Source organism: Coturnix japonica, chromosome 10 (genome assembly GCF_054131305.1).
Source record: "Coturnix japonica strain WE chromosome 10, WE-NBRP24, whole genome shotgun sequence".
Lineage (NCBI taxonomy): Eukaryota > Metazoa > Chordata > Aves > Galliformes > Phasianidae > Coturnix > Coturnix japonica.
Window position 1 is genome coordinate 2,144,860 of NC_140672.1, and position 22,153 is coordinate 2,167,012.

A 22,153-nucleotide genomic window follows, 5' to 3' on the forward strand; every position below is an offset into this window, starting at 1 on the left:
AATACCCATCGCAGACAGCAACCCGAAGCCATGTTGGAGTGGCACAGAAGTGCTGCAGGAAGTGATGATTTCATAAACCACTCTACACACCGAAACCTCCCAGAAGAATTAATTCCAATATTACAGAGGGGAAGGTAGTAAATGAAGGAAAGGAAAGGGCTCTCACAATGTGTGGAGACTGTCTGCTCATTCCTATCACCGTGCGGTTTATTCTCCTCAGCAGGCGTTCCATGATCTGCTGGATGTGGTTGGCCGTGGGCCCCTGGGGATGTTCAAAAAGGAAAATCAGACTATTTTCTATATATACTGATTAACAGAAAGCTCCCTGACATGGGAGGACTGCCCTGACAGTGCTTAACTGTTATCTAAGGAATCGAAGATGACAACTTACTACACAACAACAGCTGATTTGAATACTGTTGACATAGAAAAGTAATAGCATAATTCATCTCTTCCAGCTTCACTGGCTCACCCCAGCACAAGTTGAGAACAGTTTTTTTTTGAGGAGTTAGGGAAAAGAAAGAATTAACCCTAATTTGCACCCTTGAGAGTTCATGCTTACCACATCTTTCCTATCCAGCACTTCCAGTATGCTGCTCAGTAGCTGTGAGCTGGCCTCATGGTCAGGTTTGTTTGAGTTGTCATCCAATTGGCCGCTCAGCTGGTCAATCAGCAGAGGGAGAATAGCATCTCTGCATTCTGAAAAGGAAACACAGCACCGTACCCTGTTGGTTCTTCAGCATTCCATATGAACAGGTAACACACTGCAGTTTTCTGCTCTTAACTTTAGCTCTGACACCAAAACATACACTTCAATCTACTCTGACACACTGAGGGAGACAAATCATAAATGCTGAACAACAAAAAGTTTCAAGTCCTGGAGCCACAAAGGCAAAGAATATTTCTGCAGATGGATTTGATTGTGGACTACTGCTACTGATTGATTTAAATGTGTAAATGTGAAAGATATTTTTGCTTGCAGAGGTGCACAGCTCTATAAAGAAACCAGAGACCTCCATTCACTACTCACCAGGCTGCTTAAACAGATCGCTCTCAACAATCTTGGTCATGCAATTCAGCTTCTGTCGAACCAATTGGTTGTCAGGAATACTTTGGATGAAGTTGCCGAAGAGGTTACTAACATGCAAACCACAAAGCAAACACAGCATCAGCATTTTCACCCAGTGAGCTTCCATCCACATTTACACTGCCTTGGCAAGTAGAGCAGTTTTGCCTCTGTGTTGAACTGCTGTTTTCTTATTAACTTATTTGCTACAAACTTAGCAAAGCAATCAGTAAAACTGAACAGCATCCAGAAACTGCAGGCAACAGGCTCTCAAAGTAAAGCCTGCAAGAGAGATATGACATAAAAGCTAATAAATAGGAAATGCTGCACATCCTTATTGCTAGTGTAAAATAATGATAGTCTCACACAAAATGAAAGCAGAATTTTGCACTGCTGAAGCCTGAAACACTGCTAGGCACAATGGCACATCCTTCCAGATGCCCCTTTCATCACGAGTGATGACTCATGTTAATCTGAGACTCCATTAAATTAAATTCCATCTACATTTGCTGTCTGCCTGCTGTTGAGAGCAAATTATCTGTGTGAGAACAAGGAAGCACTAAAGGGAGGTTCCTGATAAAGCTATGTATACCAAAGAATAGAAATTCAAAGTGTCATTAATACTGAGCTCCTCCAGAGCCCTGGGAGGAGCTTCCTATAAAATGATGCACAACATGCATGAGCACATCATAATCAGAGCAGCTGTTTTTAGGAAAGTTTCCCTTTATTTCCCCCCAGCAGATGAGTTGAGTCTGCAGGACAAACTTAATATGGTTACCTGAGTTGAACAGGGTCAAAGACTAGTTTGACATCGTTTATGATGCTCGGCAAATACTTTAAAGCTGCACCCTGCAAGAATGAAAAAGGAGACATAAAGCACACATGGAAACTGAGTGAGGTTGGGTAGTTCATCCTGAAAGGGTGTAATGCCACAATAGCAATGCCCATGGCTGACATGGCAAATCCAGCTCTATCAAGAACAAATACGCAGACACCTGCACAGTTCTGGCATGAAATCAGATCTATGCATCCAAAAAGCCTCCAGCAACTTCAAGCTCCTTCAGCATGTCCACATACAGAGGAATATGTTAAATAGTTCCCACAATGGCTTTTACAGATGTAGCATCCGAGCACCTGGATGCAACCGTAACTAAAGTGAGCCTCTGGGCGATGCTCCATGGCTGCTGCCAGCAGGAACTTTGCTTATACTAAAATCAAAGCTGGACTTTAAATGACCCAAATACTCATTTGTAGTCCAAAATCAATCCTTGTTTTAAGCAGAGAAAGGCATGTGGTTAGAAGTAGTGAAATAAACCATCTAGAGTACTCATTGCCTTTAGTAATCTAGCCAGGCTTACTGCACCAGCTGCTCTGCTCCTCCTCAGAGCCCAGATACAGGTACATAATCCAGTCCAGACCATAAAAACAAGCAAGTATACAATCTAAGATACACTTAGGAACCATCTGCTTTTTCAGTACTTTCATTTCCAGCATTGTGTTCATTTTTGCAGTGTTGTAACACTTGTATCACCATCAACCATAGGCTTGGCAATGGTGGTTGAAGAGTCTTTCATGCTACATCTTAGTTAGCTGTTAGCTTTCACCCTAACAGTTGCTGTCAGGTTTTCAGCCAGAAGCTCTCATCTTCATTTGATAAACTTTATGGTTTAAATGGTTTTTTTTTTCCTATCACATTCAGCACTACAACAGACACTCTGAAGATTCTGTTCTGACTCATCTGAATGGGGTTATGCACCTCAAAGCTTGATCCTTTTTCTGCCTTTCCCCAAATGTATCAGTTGAGGTAATAAAAAGTATTAGCTCTTCCTGCAAATTATGCATACCTTAATCTTGACGGCCTCTTCTAAAGGACGGTCCATGAGGACATTGAAGGAGAAGAACAGCTTGCGTATTGCATCATTAAATTCATCACCATCTTCACTTTTCCCATAAAACCTATAAAAGACAGAAAGGGGAGTAGTCACAAATGTAAATCTGGAATAACAGTCACAGCAGCTGAGATATAATTTTATACTTTGGAAGAACATCTTACAGTTATCTCCTTCTACAAAGAAATGAATGGCATTTGGGATTCTGTAGTTACTATGGGAGTAATTTGCTGATGAAACTTGTAACAGAAAAGATGCATTTCTCTAACTGCCAATGCCTCAAAATCCACTTAGGTTCCAAGAATCAAGTGGCTCATTTCTGTCTTAAAATGAGCTTCAATAAAACTGAGGAGCATTTTCCCCAATGATGCTGACTGGAAGGACTGACTTCCATGAAGAGACACGATGAAGATGACGAAGCCTCACCTCAGGTACAATATTCTTGACTGAACGATGAATCTGAAGAGGTATTTCAAAGCTTTCAGAGCAGCAAACAGCAATTCTGTCTTGCTGGAGTCATCAGCATTTCCCACGTAACAGTTCAGCACTTTAGTGAGTTTCCTTTGGAAAATCAAAAAGGGGAATAAATAAAGACAGAGTAAAATTTCTGTGCATATTCAGCTTCCTTATTCCAAAGAGGAATCTAATGATCAGGTAACAGGAGTGCGTCTCAAGCAACACTAAAGTTGCATAACACATAGTATTCACCATCCAGTCTCTCCTGAATCAAAGGATGGGAATCTCATTGCCCTTCATGCAAAATCCCCTTCATTAAACAAATCCCAGCACTCCAAGTGGCGTGTGAGCATTAGATAAGTACACGACAGCTTTTGCACTTGCTCTGCTTCCCACACTACCAGCATCCAATTCCCTGCTTTGTCAACCCCTGGCACATGGAGCACACAAAGGACACCATCTAATATCATAGTTCACTTGGCATTATGCAAATATTACATTGTCAGGCTAAGCTGGAAAGCAAGACAAGGCAACAACAAAGCTAAGATGTAGCACGTCCATTAAGCAGACAAAGAAGTTTATTAATAGTAAAGAGAAAGAAGTTTTCTTCTGGGAAATTTTCTTCAGGCTACAGGGAAGCAAATCATTTGCACACAGTGAGTGAAGCCAGGACAAGGAAGAAGAAAGCAATCCAGGATGGGAGGACTTTGCTGTATCTGTATTTCCAGCCAGAGGCTTCATACTCAGGGCTGAGAATTAACACCTACCATTAAAAATAAGAAGGGATTTCCAGAGGGGAAACAGAGTTTGGTTGTTTTCTTTTGCCTCTGCTGACCAGAGTTTTAAATTCTGAGTTCCTTGTTACCATGAAGGTAATCACTGTTGGACTCAGGGGCTCCAGAGCAAGGGGAGCTGAAGAGTCAAGAGACCTGGATATTGCTCTCACCCTATATCTGTTGCTCTCTTCCAATATCCTACACACCCTTGGGCACATAATCCACAATAGGCACTTCAACCAATACCCCACTTTAAGCACACAAAGTCACCAGACTGCCCAACAGGACTATAAGCCTTCATCTGTAAGTAAATCAATTCTGGGTGTCATCAGCTTTTTCCTTCCTTGATGAATTAAAACGAATGATTGTGAGCTGAATTCTTTAAACTGCTTTGAAGTCCTAAAACTCAACTGCTACAGGAAAACGAAATCACTCCCATCATCCTCAACTGCATTTCTGAAGGTGAAGAACTGCAAATTTGTTCTAAATAAATGGCCACATACTTGAGAGTTTTGATATGTAGAGTATAACCTATGTGTGTTAACCCCCCATCACGACATTTGGCCCTTCTCTAAAGTTTGTGGCCACCACAATCTGCTTGCTGTAAGCAGATGGGTGAGAGCAAACTTCACTTTAGTTCTGCTACCATCAACCACAATGTTAGCCACACATGGCTCTGCTTCTGCTCCCCATAGCACCATTCAAATATACTACAAAGATTGCAGCCGTACAGAGCACAAACTTCCTTCTGCTTAAAGTACTTTGAAGGACGTGGGTAGATACCAGCAAGGCAAAATAGTTCCAGCAGCACAATACTTATTAGATCAGACTTTTAATGAATTTATCCTCCTTGATCAATTCCCCCAGCGACTTGCAATGACATCTTCCATACAAACTGACTGCAAGAAGTCTGTTTTTGATAGGAAAGCAGGCTGCAAAACACAAAGACCCTTTTGTAAAACACACACACGTGCACAAAATAAAGTGCGAGTACTACAGGTCAAGAAGAGAGTCTGATTCACATGCCCTTAACACAGCATTTGCCATGCCAGTAGCGTCCTGTCGTTGCAGAAAAGAGTTCTGACAATGGAAGCTTTTAGCAAAGTAAAAAAGGTAAATGCAGGGTTTTCTTTCCTGGAAGCAGAGGAAAAGCAAAGCAGACAAAAAACAATCATCTGGGGTCTATGCTGTTCTGACCACATTAGTTTAATTTGCCGTCAGTATCAGAGAGATGCTGTCTGAAGGTCAGTCTGTGGGTTTGTGGTTACCAACACTTACACGTATGCCAGAGTTGCACTGAAGTGTTTGTAAATGTAAGTTTCAAGTACAGGGTTGAAGTGCTGGAACTTGATGTCTCCGATCAAAGAAATAATAAATACCTGCCAAAAAGAAAAGAATAATTAAGAGGAGAGAGATGACACAGAGATGACACAATCTTTACTACCTGCAACACAACTTAGTCTCCAATCACATCATTGGTTTTGTTGAGTCCTGATTCTTGTTGATTTCTCTTTAATAACACTGATGCTACACATGTCCATGTGCTGACTGAAGGCTGCATAGGATTAAAAAGGCTGAAGGCTGTTTTTTTAAAGCTAACTCATTCTTTTCAAGCTGGAACTTGAGATTGTGATCACTTGTATTCCAAGGTAACACTCAGTCCTGGTTAATACAATGACACATATCAGAGCTAGGGCACCCTGTCCTCACTGGCCCCAACCAATGTGAACTGGATATATTTGGCTTCACTTTTTTTCTTCAACCATCAAGTACATACTTGATCAGCACCCAAAAGCCACTAAGAAGTCACTCACCAGTGCATCAAACACAAGGAAGTCATAGGTTTCATTTTCTGACATTTCCATCATTATGTTGAAAAGTGCATCGAGAGTGTCTTGCAAAAACTAGAAGAATAAATAGCAAAAAGAGTCAGAAAAAAGCACTACTGTTGGAACACTGCACAGGAGACTGTTCTTTTGGATCATGTTTTCCCTCCTTCCTAGCTCAGTTGAACTGGAAAAGTCATACAGAAAAGTTCATTTTTAAAGGGATCTCAGCCCTGTGTTCATTCACATGCTGGTCATGATGACCATCCCATTCTCAGTTATAAGAGCAAGGAGGATCTTATTATTTCTGCTCTACTGCCTTTTTAATCAGCCTGTTGTGCAAAAGCACAACCATCCAGAAGAGCTATTTAATAAAGCTTGCAGTAAGCTAAATCCGTGTCATCAAAGCATATACTTTTTGTTCTGCCATTACTCAGCAGCTAGAAGACCAGCTATCTCTATCCCATACATGGAGCTTTTATGTACAAGACAATGATAAGCCATCAAAGCATTTAAGTTCCTGCACAACAAGGAGACTCGAATCTCTATGTATACCTTCACAATTTCTCCTCCTTCCACCTCCATTAACTTCCTCAAGTTGTGGGCAATGTTCTGAGAGTTGGAACGCCAGTTCAACAAACCCAGCAGGTCAACTAGCAAGGACAGAACATCAGCAATTAGAAACAGATTACAACAACACAGCTGACTTAATGGCTGCAGAACAGTACAGAATAAGTATTAGAGGTTATTTTTAGAATCAGCTTACAAGGAAAAGTCACACTGTGTTGTACAGAAAATTACCTTGAGGTGGCTCTTTTGTCTTGGCAAGAAAGTTAGCTTTGCTATTAATGGAAAACCTTGGTGTACTTTGATAACATAAAGCATTCAGTAGATAAATATGCAAGATTCTCATTCACTCAGCAGAAGATACCTCAAGCCAGGACACTTATAAGAGTATATGACTTTTCTTGTGCTTTGCTCTGTGTTTGCTTTAGAGCAGGAACTCTAAAGCAAATAATGGCAATACTGATGCCAGCAATGCTGGGGTTGGGCTGTCACTGATGAGTGAAGCAGCAAGATTAAACTTAAAGCACTAAGCTCACATGTGCCACAATGCCACAGACATCTGCAGGAAGAAATTGCCCTTTTAAATTCAAATATACAGCATGACACCACTGGGATGCTAATACAAGACCTACCATTCTGGGTGAGTTTGGTAGAGCAGATTAAAGTGGCAATCTGGAAGCTGTCTTTCGTACTGTCTTTGTTGGGTGTAAAGTTGGCTAGATGGTGCAGGCTTTTCCCTGAGGAGGTCTCCTTCTCCTCCATTTCCACTTTTGTATAAGGAAGAGTTAAATAGCTTTTTGCATCTTCCATTTTCTTGTTATCACCCTGTTGGTTGACCACAAGAATAAGGAGGGTTATCTCAAACATCTCTGAACTCTTGCAGCTCTCATCTGCAGATACATTAACCATTTAAGCACAGGGATGGCCACAGAAGGCTTTCAATACATTTTCATGTCTATAGTCACTTACTTACACTGTTTGGACTTCTGACTTTAAGGAATAGAAGTTGCCCACACACTACCAATGAACTCAGCTCTTCGAGAGAGTGAATCAAGCCACACAATGCAGGAGTTCAACCCACCCCATCATGCTGTAGCCTTCTACAGCAATACATTAGCTTCTTCCTCTTGATGTGATGAAAGGCACCACATCTCTCTCCCTGACACACTGATCATCTAAATGAGGTGTTCACCAGGCCTGTTTGCTGCTTGTTGTCCAGGTGAATAACGTGAAAGGACTCTACATACACACACTAGTATGTACCAGATTTGTGCCTAACAAGTCAGAAAACCAATCCTTTAAAGCTGTGCTGATGGTAACTTACAAAAAGAGGCTGCTCTACCATCATTGTAAAAGAAATTATTTAACACGTCTGCAACGAAACAACAGTGTTTACATTGCTTGGAAAATATAAAGTCAGTCAAAAGAGATACTTTCATCATTCACACCAAAGCGAGGACTGCCTATGCCAGAGCTACCTTGTAAATAATCAAGTTGTGTTTGCCATCCTGTAGTGTTGTTCCATCTGCATTCATCAGTTTCACAAAGGCCATGCCAAAAGCCCTCTCAGACTTATCCCTAGCTGTAAGTAGAAAGCAAAAAAAATTATTAGGAATTAGGCAAGCAGAATACAAACATTACACCAATGGTAGAAACTCAGAAAATCTCAATGGAGTAGGAAGAGTGCAGTGTTTCTGCTGGCCTTCTCTTTGGATACTCACATTCCTGTGATGACCGATGACGAAAGGTGAACCTTAAATGGCAACGACTGACTTCCTCTATTGCAATGGACACCTATAAATGATAGGACATCATCATCAATTTACAGGACATTATGTTTTCAAATTAGTTTTATATGATTTTAATTAACTGACTTTAAATAAGGTCATTTATTTTTTCTATTCAAAGAAACAAGATTAGAAATGAGACACTCTTACCTTTACAGTTTCATACCAGTATGGTTGCTTGACTTGATAATAAACAACAGACTTATACTCAGAGACACCTTCATAACCAGCACCAGGATGGATAGCTTTCTTTGGAAAACAAAAATAAGGGAAGGAAGAAAAAAGAAAAGGTGAGGTCTAGAATGAAAGACAATAAAAGAAGGTATTTTGGGTTGAAAGAGTTGCTCAAAATCTATGTTTTACGGTCAAGTGAACTTAGTCACTTCTTTTCTTACTCACATCTGCTAGCAACATAAAAAATTAGTGACTTCAAATGTACTCATTGGAATCTCCTGTAATCTCTCTAGCTCATTATCATGCAGTCCTTGCATACAGTTGAAGAATGCAAAAGATCCTATGCACCAGAGCTACCACCTATCCAAACAAGCAGCTTTGTTCTCTTCTGCAAAGGCCATCATACCTCTTGGAGATTGCCATCTTCATCGTGTACAGACATGGTGACTTCTACATTCTTAGGAGTCTTCTTCTTCCCTTTGTCAAACTCCCCTTGTATCAGGGTGACGTAGATATCATTTCGAACATCACCTAAAATCCACAGCACTCAGTGAGTTCTTCTTCTTGTATGGAGAGTCACAGAAGTTCCCCAGTTAATATTTAACATCACAGGGCAACACATCATCCTTCTCCTCTTCATAGCTATTAATAACAGATACTCATGGCACCCAACACCACACTATCTCACCTTCATTTCCAATTATAGAAAAGTTTTTACAATGTACCACTCTCTTTTTTTCTTTCAGAGACCTCTGCCTTTATGTAACACCTTTTTAAATGCAGTGGGCTGTATAGCTCTATAGCAGTTCCCAATGGATAAAGCAAAGCAGGGTCAGATCCATAAGCAACAAAATGACCTCTCTGACTAAACAGAGATTCACCTCCAAGGAGTACTGATGCTATTGTTTTTCTAGACTACTCAAAGAAAGCATTTTCATCAAAGAAAAAAGATTTGGAACATCAAGAAAAGTAAAAACAAGCTGGTTTTAAGCTATCTTTGATATCAATCTGTTCACAGCAGAAATTCAAGAATTTCACATGTTTTACTCTACAGGCCAGTGAAAGAATATGGGACCTACCAGGAAGAATTATCTCAGGGAATCCCATTTTGCGAGCCACAGCAGTCGATCTGTCTACAAGGTGGGAAAAATCCTTCTGAACCTGCGCTAGGTCACCAGGGAGCAGCTTCAGGGAGACCCAAAGACCTAAGGAAAGAAGGGTAACATTCACTTACTAGGGGTAAGAACCAGACATATAAGAAAATAACACATTGAGAAAATAAAATGACATCTATAGAAAGCACCAGCTAGAAAAGGAGGGTTTCATTCCACTCAATTAAGAACAGATCCCGTTTTTAATCTTTCTAGCTCTGAAAGTGCTGGGATAACAGCCATTAGTACAAAGATCATTGGTTTAGCTTGGTGAAGACAGCAAACTCCAGTAAACATCGATCTCTGGACTTTCATGAGCCATTTACTTTCCTCTGTAAGCAAGAGGAACCTTTCCCCACACCAGCTTTTCACGTCCTGCCTGACTGCTGTACCTTGGCCTTTATGATTCACTTCCTTTGCAGCGATGACTTTGTTGAAGACAGAAGTGAGGGGCTCATTTTCTCCAATCACATGGGAAGTTATCAGCGGGGACATAATTAGCTGTCGCTGTCTGATGTATGTTTCCATGGCAATCCTGAGAATAACAACAACAGACTGGGAAGTGGATAAACTAACATCAAGCACGGGCTCTACGAGACAAGGGCTGGCCAACAGCTAACTGCTTTCCAAGTAGTGTAATTATTTCTAAATTCAGACTTTTTCTTCACCTGCCTAAACCCAACTGATAAAAACCCATCTAAACTCTCATCAGTGCTAGTCTAGGATTAGAATAAGTAACATATGCCTACTTAAGAGCTCTGTGAATTCACATTTGTACCATGCTGAACCAGCAGCCCTCAGGACAACCACAAAGGCAGCCAGTTCTACTTTGTTCCTTTTTCCATCCAGACTGCCTTGTAAAGCAGTTACAGCTATGCAGAACCATGCAGGAAAACTGCTCAGCACGTGGGGTCTTTTGGTCCCATTAGGTGAACTGTCTTCAGCTGTGCCTCAGAGATGTCCCCAGGAGATTATGTTCATTAATAGCCTTAAATTAACATGACTAATAACACCAGAGTGTTGAAACTGTCCCTAGCAAACACATCTAGTGAACCTGGATCTAGAGCCAGACTACACTCCTGTTCCCACACCATCAGTAATGAATATACAAACATCCCCACAGACTCCCCGCCCCTTTAGAGGTGACCAGATTTGGGTCTAAGCTCAATCTGATTATAACAGAGGAAAAATGGAAGGGGGAGGGATAAAAGAGACTCGTTGTTCTGCAAATTAAAATACATCCTTCTTTGCAGTCTTGCAGGTGCTAAAATGGCAGGGACATACAACAGCCTCCCCTAAAAATACCTTGCAACAACATAAGCTACACCAAATGGATCGCTATATTTAGGACAGTAATAAGCTGAGTCTACCTAAACAAGCTCCATTCTAATTACTGTAATGGGCTGAAAAAGTGAGCAATGGGAGAGCAGGCAGAGCACACACAAGTTCTAGCATTACAGAAATGCACACCACAGCGGGGCTTGAATTTCTTTTCCAGGAAGAGGAAGAAATCTCTTTCTTGACTCTTTTCTGACTCACTCTTACCAGGCAGCCTGGAAAGCTACAGGCTGGCAATGCCCAGAGAGCCACATAATGCTGACCACAAGAAGCTGTTCTCCCTGCCTGCTCAGGTGCTCCTCACAATCTTGCCTCACTTCCACAACAGTTTTTAAAGTCACATCCCCCAGACCCCACATTAATTTGCTCTCTGCTCTCCTTTCTTCCTTCACATAGTAGATATCCCTACCAACTCCAGCAGCACTGCCAAGACTCCCTAAGTAACCTACTGTATAGACATGTATATCCAGGGGAACAAAAGCATCAGAGGACTGACAAAAATCTTTTCCTCCAACAAGCTGACTACTACCATTAGCTAATCTATTTGTAGAGACCTTGGTAAGCTGCCAGGCTCCCATACAAATTTGTCCTTCTTTGAAGGACAAGTGCCTTAAATGAGCCAGATATGTGATGAACTCTGAAGCATAATACTTACTGCTGAAATGGAATAAAATGTTGCTTTTCCTCATCGTCCACCTTCCCATGTATGATATCTGTTATGTCCATCACTGCAACAACACAAATCCAACACACAGTTCTGCCAAGTGGCTAAAGAGAATACAGAGAGAGCTCTCCCTATCAGAATGGAAACAATAGCTGCTTGTTTTGGTCCAATGCCACTCATGACAGCAATGCAGAAGGCCGCTCTCACCATTCTAACTTTTAAACAAGTGTATTTTTATCAATGCTTAAGTCAGCACATGGGGTTGAATGTGAATATTGTCAATGATAAAAAACAAATAAATCAATCACAGGTGGGATTCAGGCATTTTAAGGCAAAAAAAAACTCCAAACATTTAGTTTTCAAATGCTATTTTGAAACTCTTTTCCCCACAGATCTCAAGCAATGCTCTTCACAAGCAATCACAGCAACTGAACGGGAATTGGATGTCTCGTTCACCAAAGCTCCTTTGGAAAAAATCCATCTTTATCCTATTAGGTGTGAAGAGCAAATCCCTCTTTTTCAAAGATCTGAAAAATCCACTGTAGTGACAGCAGCATGTTATCTATTTAGGTGGAGACAAAGCAAAAAGCGAGCACTGACAGCATGTCACCTTCATAGATGTGAAGACTAGAAGATCTCAAAGGAGTACAGAACAGCTCAGCATCATATTCTCAGTCCTCAAGAGATGCTGACATGAAGGGGTTAACAGGCTTTGCTGGCATACAGCCTATGTTTCCTAATTCAACTTCCCAACCACTGAACCATGCTCTTCTTTCCTGTGTCTGAATTTGTCATACCTGCCACACCAAAAGGTCTCCGGAGCCCACACGTGTGTTTCTTCCCATCTTTCAGCTCCATATGCCCCACTCTCACAATCTGACACACCAAGCTGATTTTTGGCCTGATCAAATCCGAACTGCTTAAATCCTGGAAGTTATTAAAAATAAAAGTTACATCAATCTGCTTTATAAATGAGGGGGAGAAGAGGACAGAGAGCAAAAGGCTTTTTGTTTTGCTGGACCGTATGCATTTAAAAGGAAATCTACTCTTCAAAAAATACTTTTCAGGAGCATTCCTCTGAGGCCACCCATGAAATCTTAAGTGCCCATAAAACCAACCTAAATTGCCACCTCCACTAGAAGCAGAGAGGCAAGAAGCAGAAAGAATTCCCAACTCCGATGTCTGCAGTGTGAGGAAGAATATCCAGGCTGTAAATACAACAACTTACAGTAAAGACTGCTTGAAGGTTATTTAACTTCTCAATTTCCTTGGGCATCCCATTACTGCCCCAACGAACAAGGTAGTTTTCACTGCAAATGAAGCAAAAAAAGCAAAACTCAACATCTGACATTCCTATTATCCAAAAGTATTTTGATCTTTTAGGAGTGCTTGAAAAGACCTGCCAAAATATTCTACATTCTGAAGAGGCTGATTTCACTGAAGGCAGAAATCAGGCATAGGAGGAATGGGTATTCCCAGTTACTTTCTCTTGTAACTGACTACATCTCCACACCTGATAACTTCAGCGATGGAGACAGATGGTGCCTGACACATAAACACCTCCTTAATCCTCCTCTCTTCCATGACTGGCACGAGTTAGCCATCTTTTAAGAGTGAACATGCACAGAAAACAACGTGTGCATACATCATTAAAAGGGAAGCAATGAATCAAATGCCTCAAATCAGTGAAAATAATAGGGAAATCAAAGAGCATAAAAGAGACTACCTGGGATTTCACTACTGTACCATAGGAACTCCCAGCTTTAACAAGCAGAGCACAAGTGCTCATGATCTTCACTTAGTTGAAATTAAACAACCCCCTTCCAAATCACTACTGGAGCAGCAACCAGAAGAACTGAAAACACTTCTCTGCTGACTCTTGCTTTCTAACTTGCATTGGCTTCTTCAGAATGACTAAACTGCACACGTATATACAAAGAAGTCCTACACCCTACCTGATGAATTTGGAGAGATCAGGGTCATAGAGGCTCATTAACAGCTCTGCATCTTCTCCAATGTTACAGACGAAATTCTTGAAGTTTACATAGAGGCTGTATGTGTGTGTTGTGTTAAATATTGGCTGCCCTCGGAGTTCCAAATTCTGTTGCAGAGACTGCAAAGAAGAACAGTAATCCCATTAAAAACAACATAAAACATTTTAGTTCTGCTGCCAAAGTAGCACAATATCCCTAAGAGGAATGTATAAATACAGCAGGTACTGGTTCCTTGAGGAGGGTAAAGCCAGCAGTAAGAGATGTACCTTTTCTTCCTGGATTCTTTCATCAATCCTTTTGGATGCAGTTTCATGGGCTTTGAAAAGGGAGATTGTGCTGGTTTCATCTGGGTCCAAGATGTTCCCATTGTCATCTCGTACAACCAGGTCCAAACCCAGGATCCTGAGTAGCATGTAAATCAGAGGACAAAAGCAGCAACACAATATGTAAGAGGCAAAGGTGACTGAGAGAGCACAAACAACAGATCAAGCTGTGGGTTGCTCCAGGCAGCCAATATTCATTGACACTATTCCTTCTAACAATCACATTAATGGTTTTACCACCCAGAAACAGCTTCCTCATCCCCCAGTACTCAAGTTTTCCCATTAAAGGGAAAAATAATTAGCCATGTAACTTTATGCTAAGATGACATCTTCCTTGCTCTCACCTGAAAATATTTAATATAAAATGATGGGTATTTCTATGAAGCTCACGGGCTGTAGCTAATCATTATTCTTTGCCGTAAGCCTTCTTCTTAATTGACTTATTTGACCTGAATCAAGTCTGACAGGTAGATAAATGAGTATTGGAGACAATCCCTATTCTGTATAAACCAATGAAAGATGTAGTTTTGGTGGCCTGTAGGATTGTATTACTCAGTTGCTGATAAAGCAGTTTAGTTCACAACCAGCATCCAAATCGTGGCTCCAGTCAGCCAGGCACAAATTGTGCTCCATGGGAAACGCAATCATGAGCCAGCATTGCTGCAGAATTAAGACAGGTAAGCTTTGCTGCCAAATATAAAGAGAATGCTGGCATATGAAAAACCAACTGCCACATGCCCACCTGTCAGATTAGCCACGTTCTGATGGGAACACAAAGCTGTTATCATCTCCTTTCCAAGGCAAAACATAAAGCCTGATTCAGCACCCTTCTTGTGTGCTTCTTTACATCATTTTGTATTAATGGCCACTCACATCCATCCTCAAAACACAGTTCCAGAGCCTGCAGTGGGATCTGGGATGCTCCCCCTGCCCTCTGGATGTAGTTTGGAGGTTTACCTGTTGCCATAGTCAATTTTTGCAGTGACTTTCTTCTTGAGTTCAGCCAGTTCATCTTTGGGAAGTGTCCCAGATAGTATCTGTGATCTCCACTCTATCAGGCTGTAAGTCAATTGCTGGACATGACGAAACTGTGTTGTTTTGTTATCCTAGAGGAAGAAAAGGGACCATTTCAAGTTAATAACAACCTGAAAACTACAACCAAATGCAGCAGTATTTGAGATATACCGCCAGCATCCACACACTGCTTCAAGATTCATCTCCTATCCAGCACTAACTCACACATGGATTGCTGTGCCCATGCCTGACCTCCAGACAAGAGTCTCATGGAAACCAGAGTAGCTCTGTCGAAACACGATAATCTCCCTGACTGGAGCCTATCAGCAAATAAAGGTGAAGATTATCTGCTCTTCAGAGCACTCGTTTTTGTTTGCATTTGCACAGAACTTCATGCAATGCAGTCTTGAATCACACAATGCTTTCAAGCACAGGCAGAATGGCAACAGAGGTTTCTGAAAGGTCTACAATTGGTCAAACCCAGAGACCAGCCGAATAATGCAACAAGACCATGTGAATAAAAGAAGCTTCCCAGGTACTATCTGCCCAGTCTACCCAGGTATTCATTTGACTCTGCCATTCATCTTTTGTTATGAATGCAGCATCTGTAATTATCAAGTGTCTAAAAGGAGATCGAAACCTGCGTTGTTAAGTTTCCTTCTCCCATTTCTACTGTCATCATCTCTGATTAATGAAAATACTTTTAATGCAATTAACTGGTTCCAGCCTCTTGAAATTAGTTACCCTACTGGCACAACTCCTTCATAGAGCTTGGGATTCCAAGCCTGACCGTGTAATTACAAAGTGGATAATGATGTGATAACCATATTTGCAGCAGAACAGGCTTAGATAAAGCCTTTCAAAGCATCATCTGTCAGATAGAAGAAGGAAGTCAGTCCTCATCCTCACTCACCACCACTCAAGTTAGCTAGGCACTACAACATTTCTGACCCATGTGGAGCATCAAGGGCAGCTCATTTTCAGAAGGAAAAGGCCACAGATCAACTTACATCATCTTTGGTCTGCTGGGACAAAGTTTATGGTTATACAGCTCCAAAATGGTCATTAAGAGTGGGACTTTTTTCTACCAACAGCTAGCAGGAACTGGTCAATTGTGTACTGCTGGGACAGTCACCAGCAGCTGACTAATGGCACTGTGTGGTATCAATGCTGTTAATGTTTAACTATGAGCTCCAACTGCTCACACACACCTGACAGAGAGGCTGACTGAAGTTATTGCCCCGTTCTGTAAAGCAGACAGAAGATGAAATGACACAAATTTTGCCCCATAAGCCCAAAGGGAGCTATAAACTGGGAGCCATCTTCCATTGGAGATGGGTGAAGGTGATGGGGAAGCTGGGTTAGTCTACAGTTGATAAAGGGAAGACACAGCAGGTGTATTTTGGAGACAGAGAGTGCTCTATTAACTTGCAGACAAAGTCACTTAAATAGATGGCAACTTGGGTGAGCTTTTAGAGAAATTCATAGTAGGCCTCAAGTTGGCAGTCAGCTAAACCTGGGTTATCTCTCCGGCTATTTACATTTGTTAACTGCTATTAACTAGCCCAAGCTTAAAAGCTCCCACCCATTTTTGTATTTATTTGCAGTAGATATACCCAATGGTACAACAACTGCAGAAAAACACAGAAATTAAAGGGAAATAAAGTGCTGCCAAATAAAGAAATCCCCTGTATTTCCTTTCTCCCCTCAAATATCCCCTTCCTCCTCCACTGGTGTCCTGTTTATTCTTCTTTCTTTCAATGCATACTGCAAAGGAAAATAAAATAACCCCATTTCAAACCATAACATTTTCCAATGCTATTTTAAGACTTATGTTGGTTAAGCACAGGAACATGAAAGATTTTAGGAAAAACAGATTCTGAAACAAGAAATGCATTAAAAAAAAACACCAACAATCACCTACAAATAAAGCCAGGATCAAAAGTCAGTTTTCACATGGTAATAACATCACACTTTCTCATTAAATGAAGAGGGTGGAATGAGTGTTTGTGGTTTCATGGCCCATAAACAAAGTGTACTTGTGGCCCTATAACATTTTCAATAGGAAAGCTTGTTCTGGGTATGCTGAATGGTTAGAGCTAATTTAAAATAATTCTCTCATCTTAATTAGAGTCTCAGAGCACATAGTACAATGCAGGTTGAATTCATTACTGACCAAAGAAAAATCATTTGGCTCTTCTTAGCGTGTCTTAATAATGACCTTTGAAAGACAGCAAGTCATTGTGAACACCAGCTTCTCCGTGCAAGAATTTCAGCTATCTTAACAAAACTACCAAATCCATGCATGAAGTTTGTCTGACTTTTCCACAGTAAATTTATCACGTGGCCACTAAACAGCTCACCATCCCAGCTCACTTCCCATCCCTTGACTTTTTGACCCATAGGCACTCTATGGTGAGGATGAGCCATTCCATTCAGTATTTACACTATGTCTAGAAAAAACAGAGTTTCTACTTGTTAAACCTTAAAACAACATGATGATTTCTCACCTAACTTCACTGAGACATCCTGCCCTCACACAGGACAATGCAAGGCAGGAACCTTTATTCAGGTAGTGAACTGTGACTCATACACACAATCCCAACCAGCTGACACGATGCTGAGTGTGACTTGTGCTGGGTCAATGGTGAGAGTCAAGTCTTCATCAGTGCTGCATCATCACCCAATTATTTACATACAGTGAACGCTTTGTAGCATGGATTAAAGCACTATTCCCTCCGTGCTCATAGCCTAGAGGAGGGCTGAACATTTTCAGCCTTTCTTAAGAGCAGAGATGGACACACAAATTCTATCTGCACAGATGGAAATAAGCCTTTAAAAGACTTTGCAAGCTGTCTGCATTTCAACCTGAATGGAACAGCCCTTCTCCCACTTCCTCCACCAAATACCACTCACTGAAGCAGACTTACCACATATAATTTGTGCCAGATAACTGCCCATTCCCTCAGGGTGGATGTAAGTTCTTGCCCAAGTGGCAATTCACCCGGAATCACTGTTTCATGTTGTCTAAAGATGGAGAAAACAGAATAAGGGCGTTACAATTAAGATCTGTACCCAGTCATAAAACATCCTTCAGCGCTAAATACATAACTAGAGAAGCAGACCAGGTTTTCATACAATTCACTCATGATGCCACAGTTTCTACATTGCTCAACTGGTTCTCCAACACATCATTATCCATTTTTAATGCAAAAAATGATTCCAATTTCTGTCTTGTTATGTTCAATGGATCCATTCCAGCAACTCAGTGTTAAATGGACAGAAGTTCTCAGTAATCACTGCCTTCAATAGTAACCTGGACACATTTACTTAAGGAAAAGTGCCTTCTAAAATCTCTTCCTATTACAACTGCTGTTCTCCTCACGCTGTAATAATCACAGAATCCCTTGTAAGAGTCAAATGAGGAGTCACTTCCTCCAATGTTTTCCAAGACAGGAAGGAATTCACACTCCTGCTGACTCTTTGGCTGTGAGCAGGAACACGTTATGATTTGCAGGAGTCCCCAGAGGGCCCCAGTGTAACTTGTCTGTCCTGTCTTACTACTAACTTGTCTAACAGACCTCTTTTATTTTTGCTATTCTCTTGCCTCTCTGCCCACAGTTGTTTCTGGGACATACCATGAAAAAAAGGAGAAGTTATGCAGCTCCAGAAGCAGAGCACAGCCTAATAACAACACTCATGTCAACAACCACTAAAGTTTCTGTTTTCTTTTTAAATGCATGTCTTTAACAACTACAATAAAGTGAAACTGTATTCCTTTGGTTCTGCTCTCAGTGGCACATCTCAAGAAGCTCCAACCTACCCCCGGTCCTTCACAGTTGCCTCTTTTAAGTGGATGTATGTTTCTGGGAAAATACCCTGGAATAAAATAAATAGAATAAGTTTAAAAACCCAACAAATCACACTCTAGTATATAACATAAGTGCATTCAACAAAAACACAAGGGAAAGGGGTATGAGCACAAGCAGCAGAGCCTAATCATGATATTTACTGTTGACCCACAACAGAAAGGTGTTAGGTCAGCCAGACAGGGCATTGCAATAGAACTCTGTCAGTGTTTAAGCCTTGTATTTGATGCTCAGTTACTGAGAAGTGAGGTCATACCTTCTTTGATTTATTGCGGAGTGTGTATCCTCGGTACCAGCCTGTCAGAGAGAAACAAAAAGAGTTTTTTCCTATCTACTTCAGTTAAGTACACACTGTCATTCTCACTGCAGTCCTACAGCATTAATCTCTTGATCTTGTTCACCTGAAGTCTGCTACTGAGCAGACATTTCTGTTGTTTGTAGGAAGCTTGGTCCATAGACAGAAGGCTGCATGAACTGACAACCTCTATTTGAGTTACACTGATTGGGCTGAATACAACATCAAGCCACCCTGTGCTTTAGTTAGGAGTCACTTTAGTTAGGAGTGACAACCCTTGCTTATAAATTCCCAACACAGAATTATTGCTTGCAGTATCTGACAGATGAGCACAGAGGCAAATACAGCTATGCACACACAGTTCCTGGTTGAAGCATATATATTGCAGAATAGGGAAGATTTAACCCTGAACAGAAATGTATCTTCCACAGCTCACCACTGCTCAATGATGGAATTACAGAGAAAGCAAAGTCTGCACTAAAGAAGCCTTCAAGGCAGCAAGTTTCCTTCTCCTCTTGGATTCTGCAGCACTGTTATGTCTTGAAGCTACTTGGCCATCTGGGAGTCAGATAACACTTGTTAACACAAATCTGAGTGTGAGCCTCAACCTTGCAGCCTCGCTGTTAGGAACAAACTCCATGCTTCTGAAATCTAATTCTTCAAGGCCAGAGCCAGCCAAAACCCCAGATGCAGAAGATAGAGAGCTTTCAGGTGAAGGCTGTTTCATGCACAGACAGCCTTCACTGAATGCAGAAACATTCTGACTTCAAACAGGAGGAAGAATGGAAGAATCTTCTAGACGACAGAGCAGAAAGGGAACTGTAGTACAACAGCTCTGCTAACTCACAAAGATGCTCCTGTGCAGTCTGACACAGGGAACAATAGGAAGGAGTAAGATTTTCCAAGTCACTGCTACTATTATACAAAAGCCTTTGGACAACCCTGACCCACTTAATTCCCTGCAGAACACACCAAGAGCTGCAGGGATAACTTACACCTGAAAGGAAAACTGAATGAAGCATCCCTGAGCCTTTCTTGCAAAGCCAACACCTTGATTAAAGGGAACTTTATTTTAATTGAGACTCCTGTATCCAGATAAGAACAGCGATTAGAGGAACAAAAACCCACTTTTATTACACTAGAGCTACGTTTCTAAGTAGATATCATTAGCATAAGAAGAAATAGGGAAGTATTCTTTTAAGAACACCAGTTCTCAAAAACACAACCTACAAATATCCGGGAACAAAGGAAAAGAGACAATAAGTCAGAAGAGTTTCCTCCCACGCAGACTGAATTCTAAGGATTCAAGATGAATTATACCTATGGGAAATCATTTGCTTTCCCCAGCAATTTACGAATCAATCCTCTCAGGCTGAAGTTTCAAAGTGGGACATTTCAGGTTTCCTATTCTCGAGCATCACTCCTGTTGAACAGCTTATTACAAACCAAGCAATGGGGCTGAGCAACAGCCTCCCTATAAAAAACACAGATATAAAATAATCCAACAGTATAGATCATGCAAAATGCATCCTTTTCAATACAGCAGTTTATACTGACAAAATCAGCTCCTACGTCAGTTGTATTAAGCACTATATCCACCTCCAGCCCCAGACACACTCCCCACTTTGACATATATGAGTGTAAATACTAAATAGTCTGATGTGTCACAAAGAGAACAGATTGCTCAACAAGCAGCTTGTCATAGCAGTGATACCGAAGAAATTCTATACAAAGAATCTCTTCCAAACTGATGCTGCTTGTGAAAATGAGCACAGACACAACAGAATGAAGTAGGTACTAGATCGTTCTTTAATTAAATGGCTTTGTTCCATTCTTTCATCTACCACCTCCTTTGTCTTAGATCAAAGAACTAATTGGGGTTAAAAGCTACTTATTCTGTTCTTGTTCCAGCTGGATGGGTTCATCACATGACTAGGCACTGGGCCTAGTATAAGGAGGAGTGAAGATAAACAGGTGTGGTGTAAAACCAGGAATGAACAGCCAGAAGAGAAAGCATTTCCTTCTCCAACAGTGCTGCCTTGAGTTGCTGGTGAAATCTTACCTTGACAAACCTCTACCAGGAACAGCAGAGATGTGTATTTATAATAATCTGTGATTCTATGAACTACTGAGTAGTGGGGAGTGATTCACAACTTACCTTCATACATCTCCAAAATGTGAACGGTGTCACCGACCTGCAGGGAGAGCTCCACATCTTGGGCAGCATCGTAATTGTAGATTGCTAGAAAGGAAGGAGATGGGAGAGAGTTGAAAAAACACTTCAGGAGATTTCAATGCGATCAGATTCTCGTATCTTATCAGTTATCAAAGGCAGAACAGGATTTGCTAACTATAAGGTTAGTAAGCTATCCTGTACATATGGCACACTAGAGAAGTGTGCAGAAATTCTATATCCAGATTTCATTATTGGTTCCTGCAAGCTTCAGAAACTTCTCACCAGCCCAAGTCAGTCTTTAACCTGTAGGAATAAAGGCCCACGACACCTGCCCAAAAGTCACTATTACCCCAGTCAGAGGCTTTGGATCAAGTAGATAATTGTCATTTTTTATTGGCATTTCACAGGGCTAACTATGACACAGCACTCACAAGCATAGCTAAAACACTATAAATATTCTGTCTATATAAGTAGCACTGTGCTCTATCAAACACTTCAGGCTGTTTGCTACCAATGGGTCTTTCCAGACAGGAACCAATCTTAGTATGAAAACTTGGAGATTCTCTGCAAATTTAATCCCCAGCAAAGATAAAGCTAATCTGAACGCTTATCGGATTTCCAGCAGGAAGAGGATTAAGTCCAGAAGCTTCTGAACTGTCTCATCTCTGGAACTTTCCTTCTAACTAGCAAAGCAGAGCCGTCCTCAGAGCTTCCTCAAGGCCTGACAAGGCAAGAAAGCTGACTTTGCTTTCCATTAATCCAAGTAAAAAGGTGCATAAAGCAGCAAG

At 41.1% G+C, this 22,153-nt stretch overlaps 1 protein-coding gene across 4 annotated transcripts in view; it reads right to left on the reverse strand.

Annotated features, from left to right (window-relative positions):
• Window positions 1–22,153, reverse strand: part of DOCK5 (dedicator of cytokinesis 5) — a 61,905-nt gene that overhangs the window by 25,501 nt on the left and 14,251 nt on the right. For all 4 annotated transcript variants that reach the window (XM_015882883.2, XM_015882882.3, XM_085510150.1 and 1 more), the window contains exons 2-27: window positions 21,348–21,431; window positions 19,151–19,191; window positions 18,849–18,904; window positions 17,956–18,052; window positions 14,969–15,117; window positions 13,955–14,090; window positions 13,650–13,807; window positions 12,923–13,004; window positions 12,492–12,621; window positions 11,686–11,758; window positions 10,085–10,227; window positions 9,621–9,746; window positions 8,948–9,072; window positions 8,518–8,616; window positions 8,302–8,374; window positions 8,059–8,162; window positions 7,213–7,405; window positions 6,569–6,666; window positions 6,002–6,091; window positions 5,466–5,566; window positions 3,382–3,516; window positions 2,911–3,022; window positions 1,845–1,915; window positions 1,031–1,137; window positions 563–699; window positions 167–262 (exon numbers count right to left, since the gene is read on the reverse strand). In XM_015882883.2, the coding sequence (XP_015738369.2) occupies window positions 167–262; window positions 563–699; window positions 1,031–1,137; window positions 1,845–1,915; window positions 2,911–3,022; window positions 3,382–3,516; window positions 5,466–5,566; window positions 6,002–6,091; window positions 6,569–6,666; window positions 7,213–7,405; window positions 8,059–8,162; window positions 8,302–8,374; window positions 8,518–8,616; window positions 8,948–9,072; window positions 9,621–9,746; window positions 10,085–10,227; window positions 11,686–11,758; window positions 12,492–12,621; window positions 12,923–13,004; window positions 13,650–13,807; window positions 13,955–14,090; window positions 14,969–15,117; window positions 17,956–18,052; window positions 18,849–18,904; window positions 19,151–19,191; window positions 21,348–21,431 (2,816 nt within the window). The remainder of the gene's footprint in view (window positions 1–166; window positions 263–562; window positions 700–1,030; window positions 1,138–1,844; window positions 1,916–2,910; window positions 3,023–3,381; window positions 3,517–5,465; window positions 5,567–6,001; window positions 6,092–6,568; window positions 6,667–7,212; window positions 7,406–8,058; window positions 8,163–8,301; window positions 8,375–8,517; window positions 8,617–8,947; window positions 9,073–9,620; window positions 9,747–10,084; window positions 10,228–11,685; window positions 11,759–12,491; window positions 12,622–12,922; window positions 13,005–13,649; window positions 13,808–13,954; window positions 14,091–14,968; window positions 15,118–17,955; window positions 18,053–18,848; window positions 18,905–19,150; window positions 19,192–21,347; window positions 21,432–22,153) is intronic.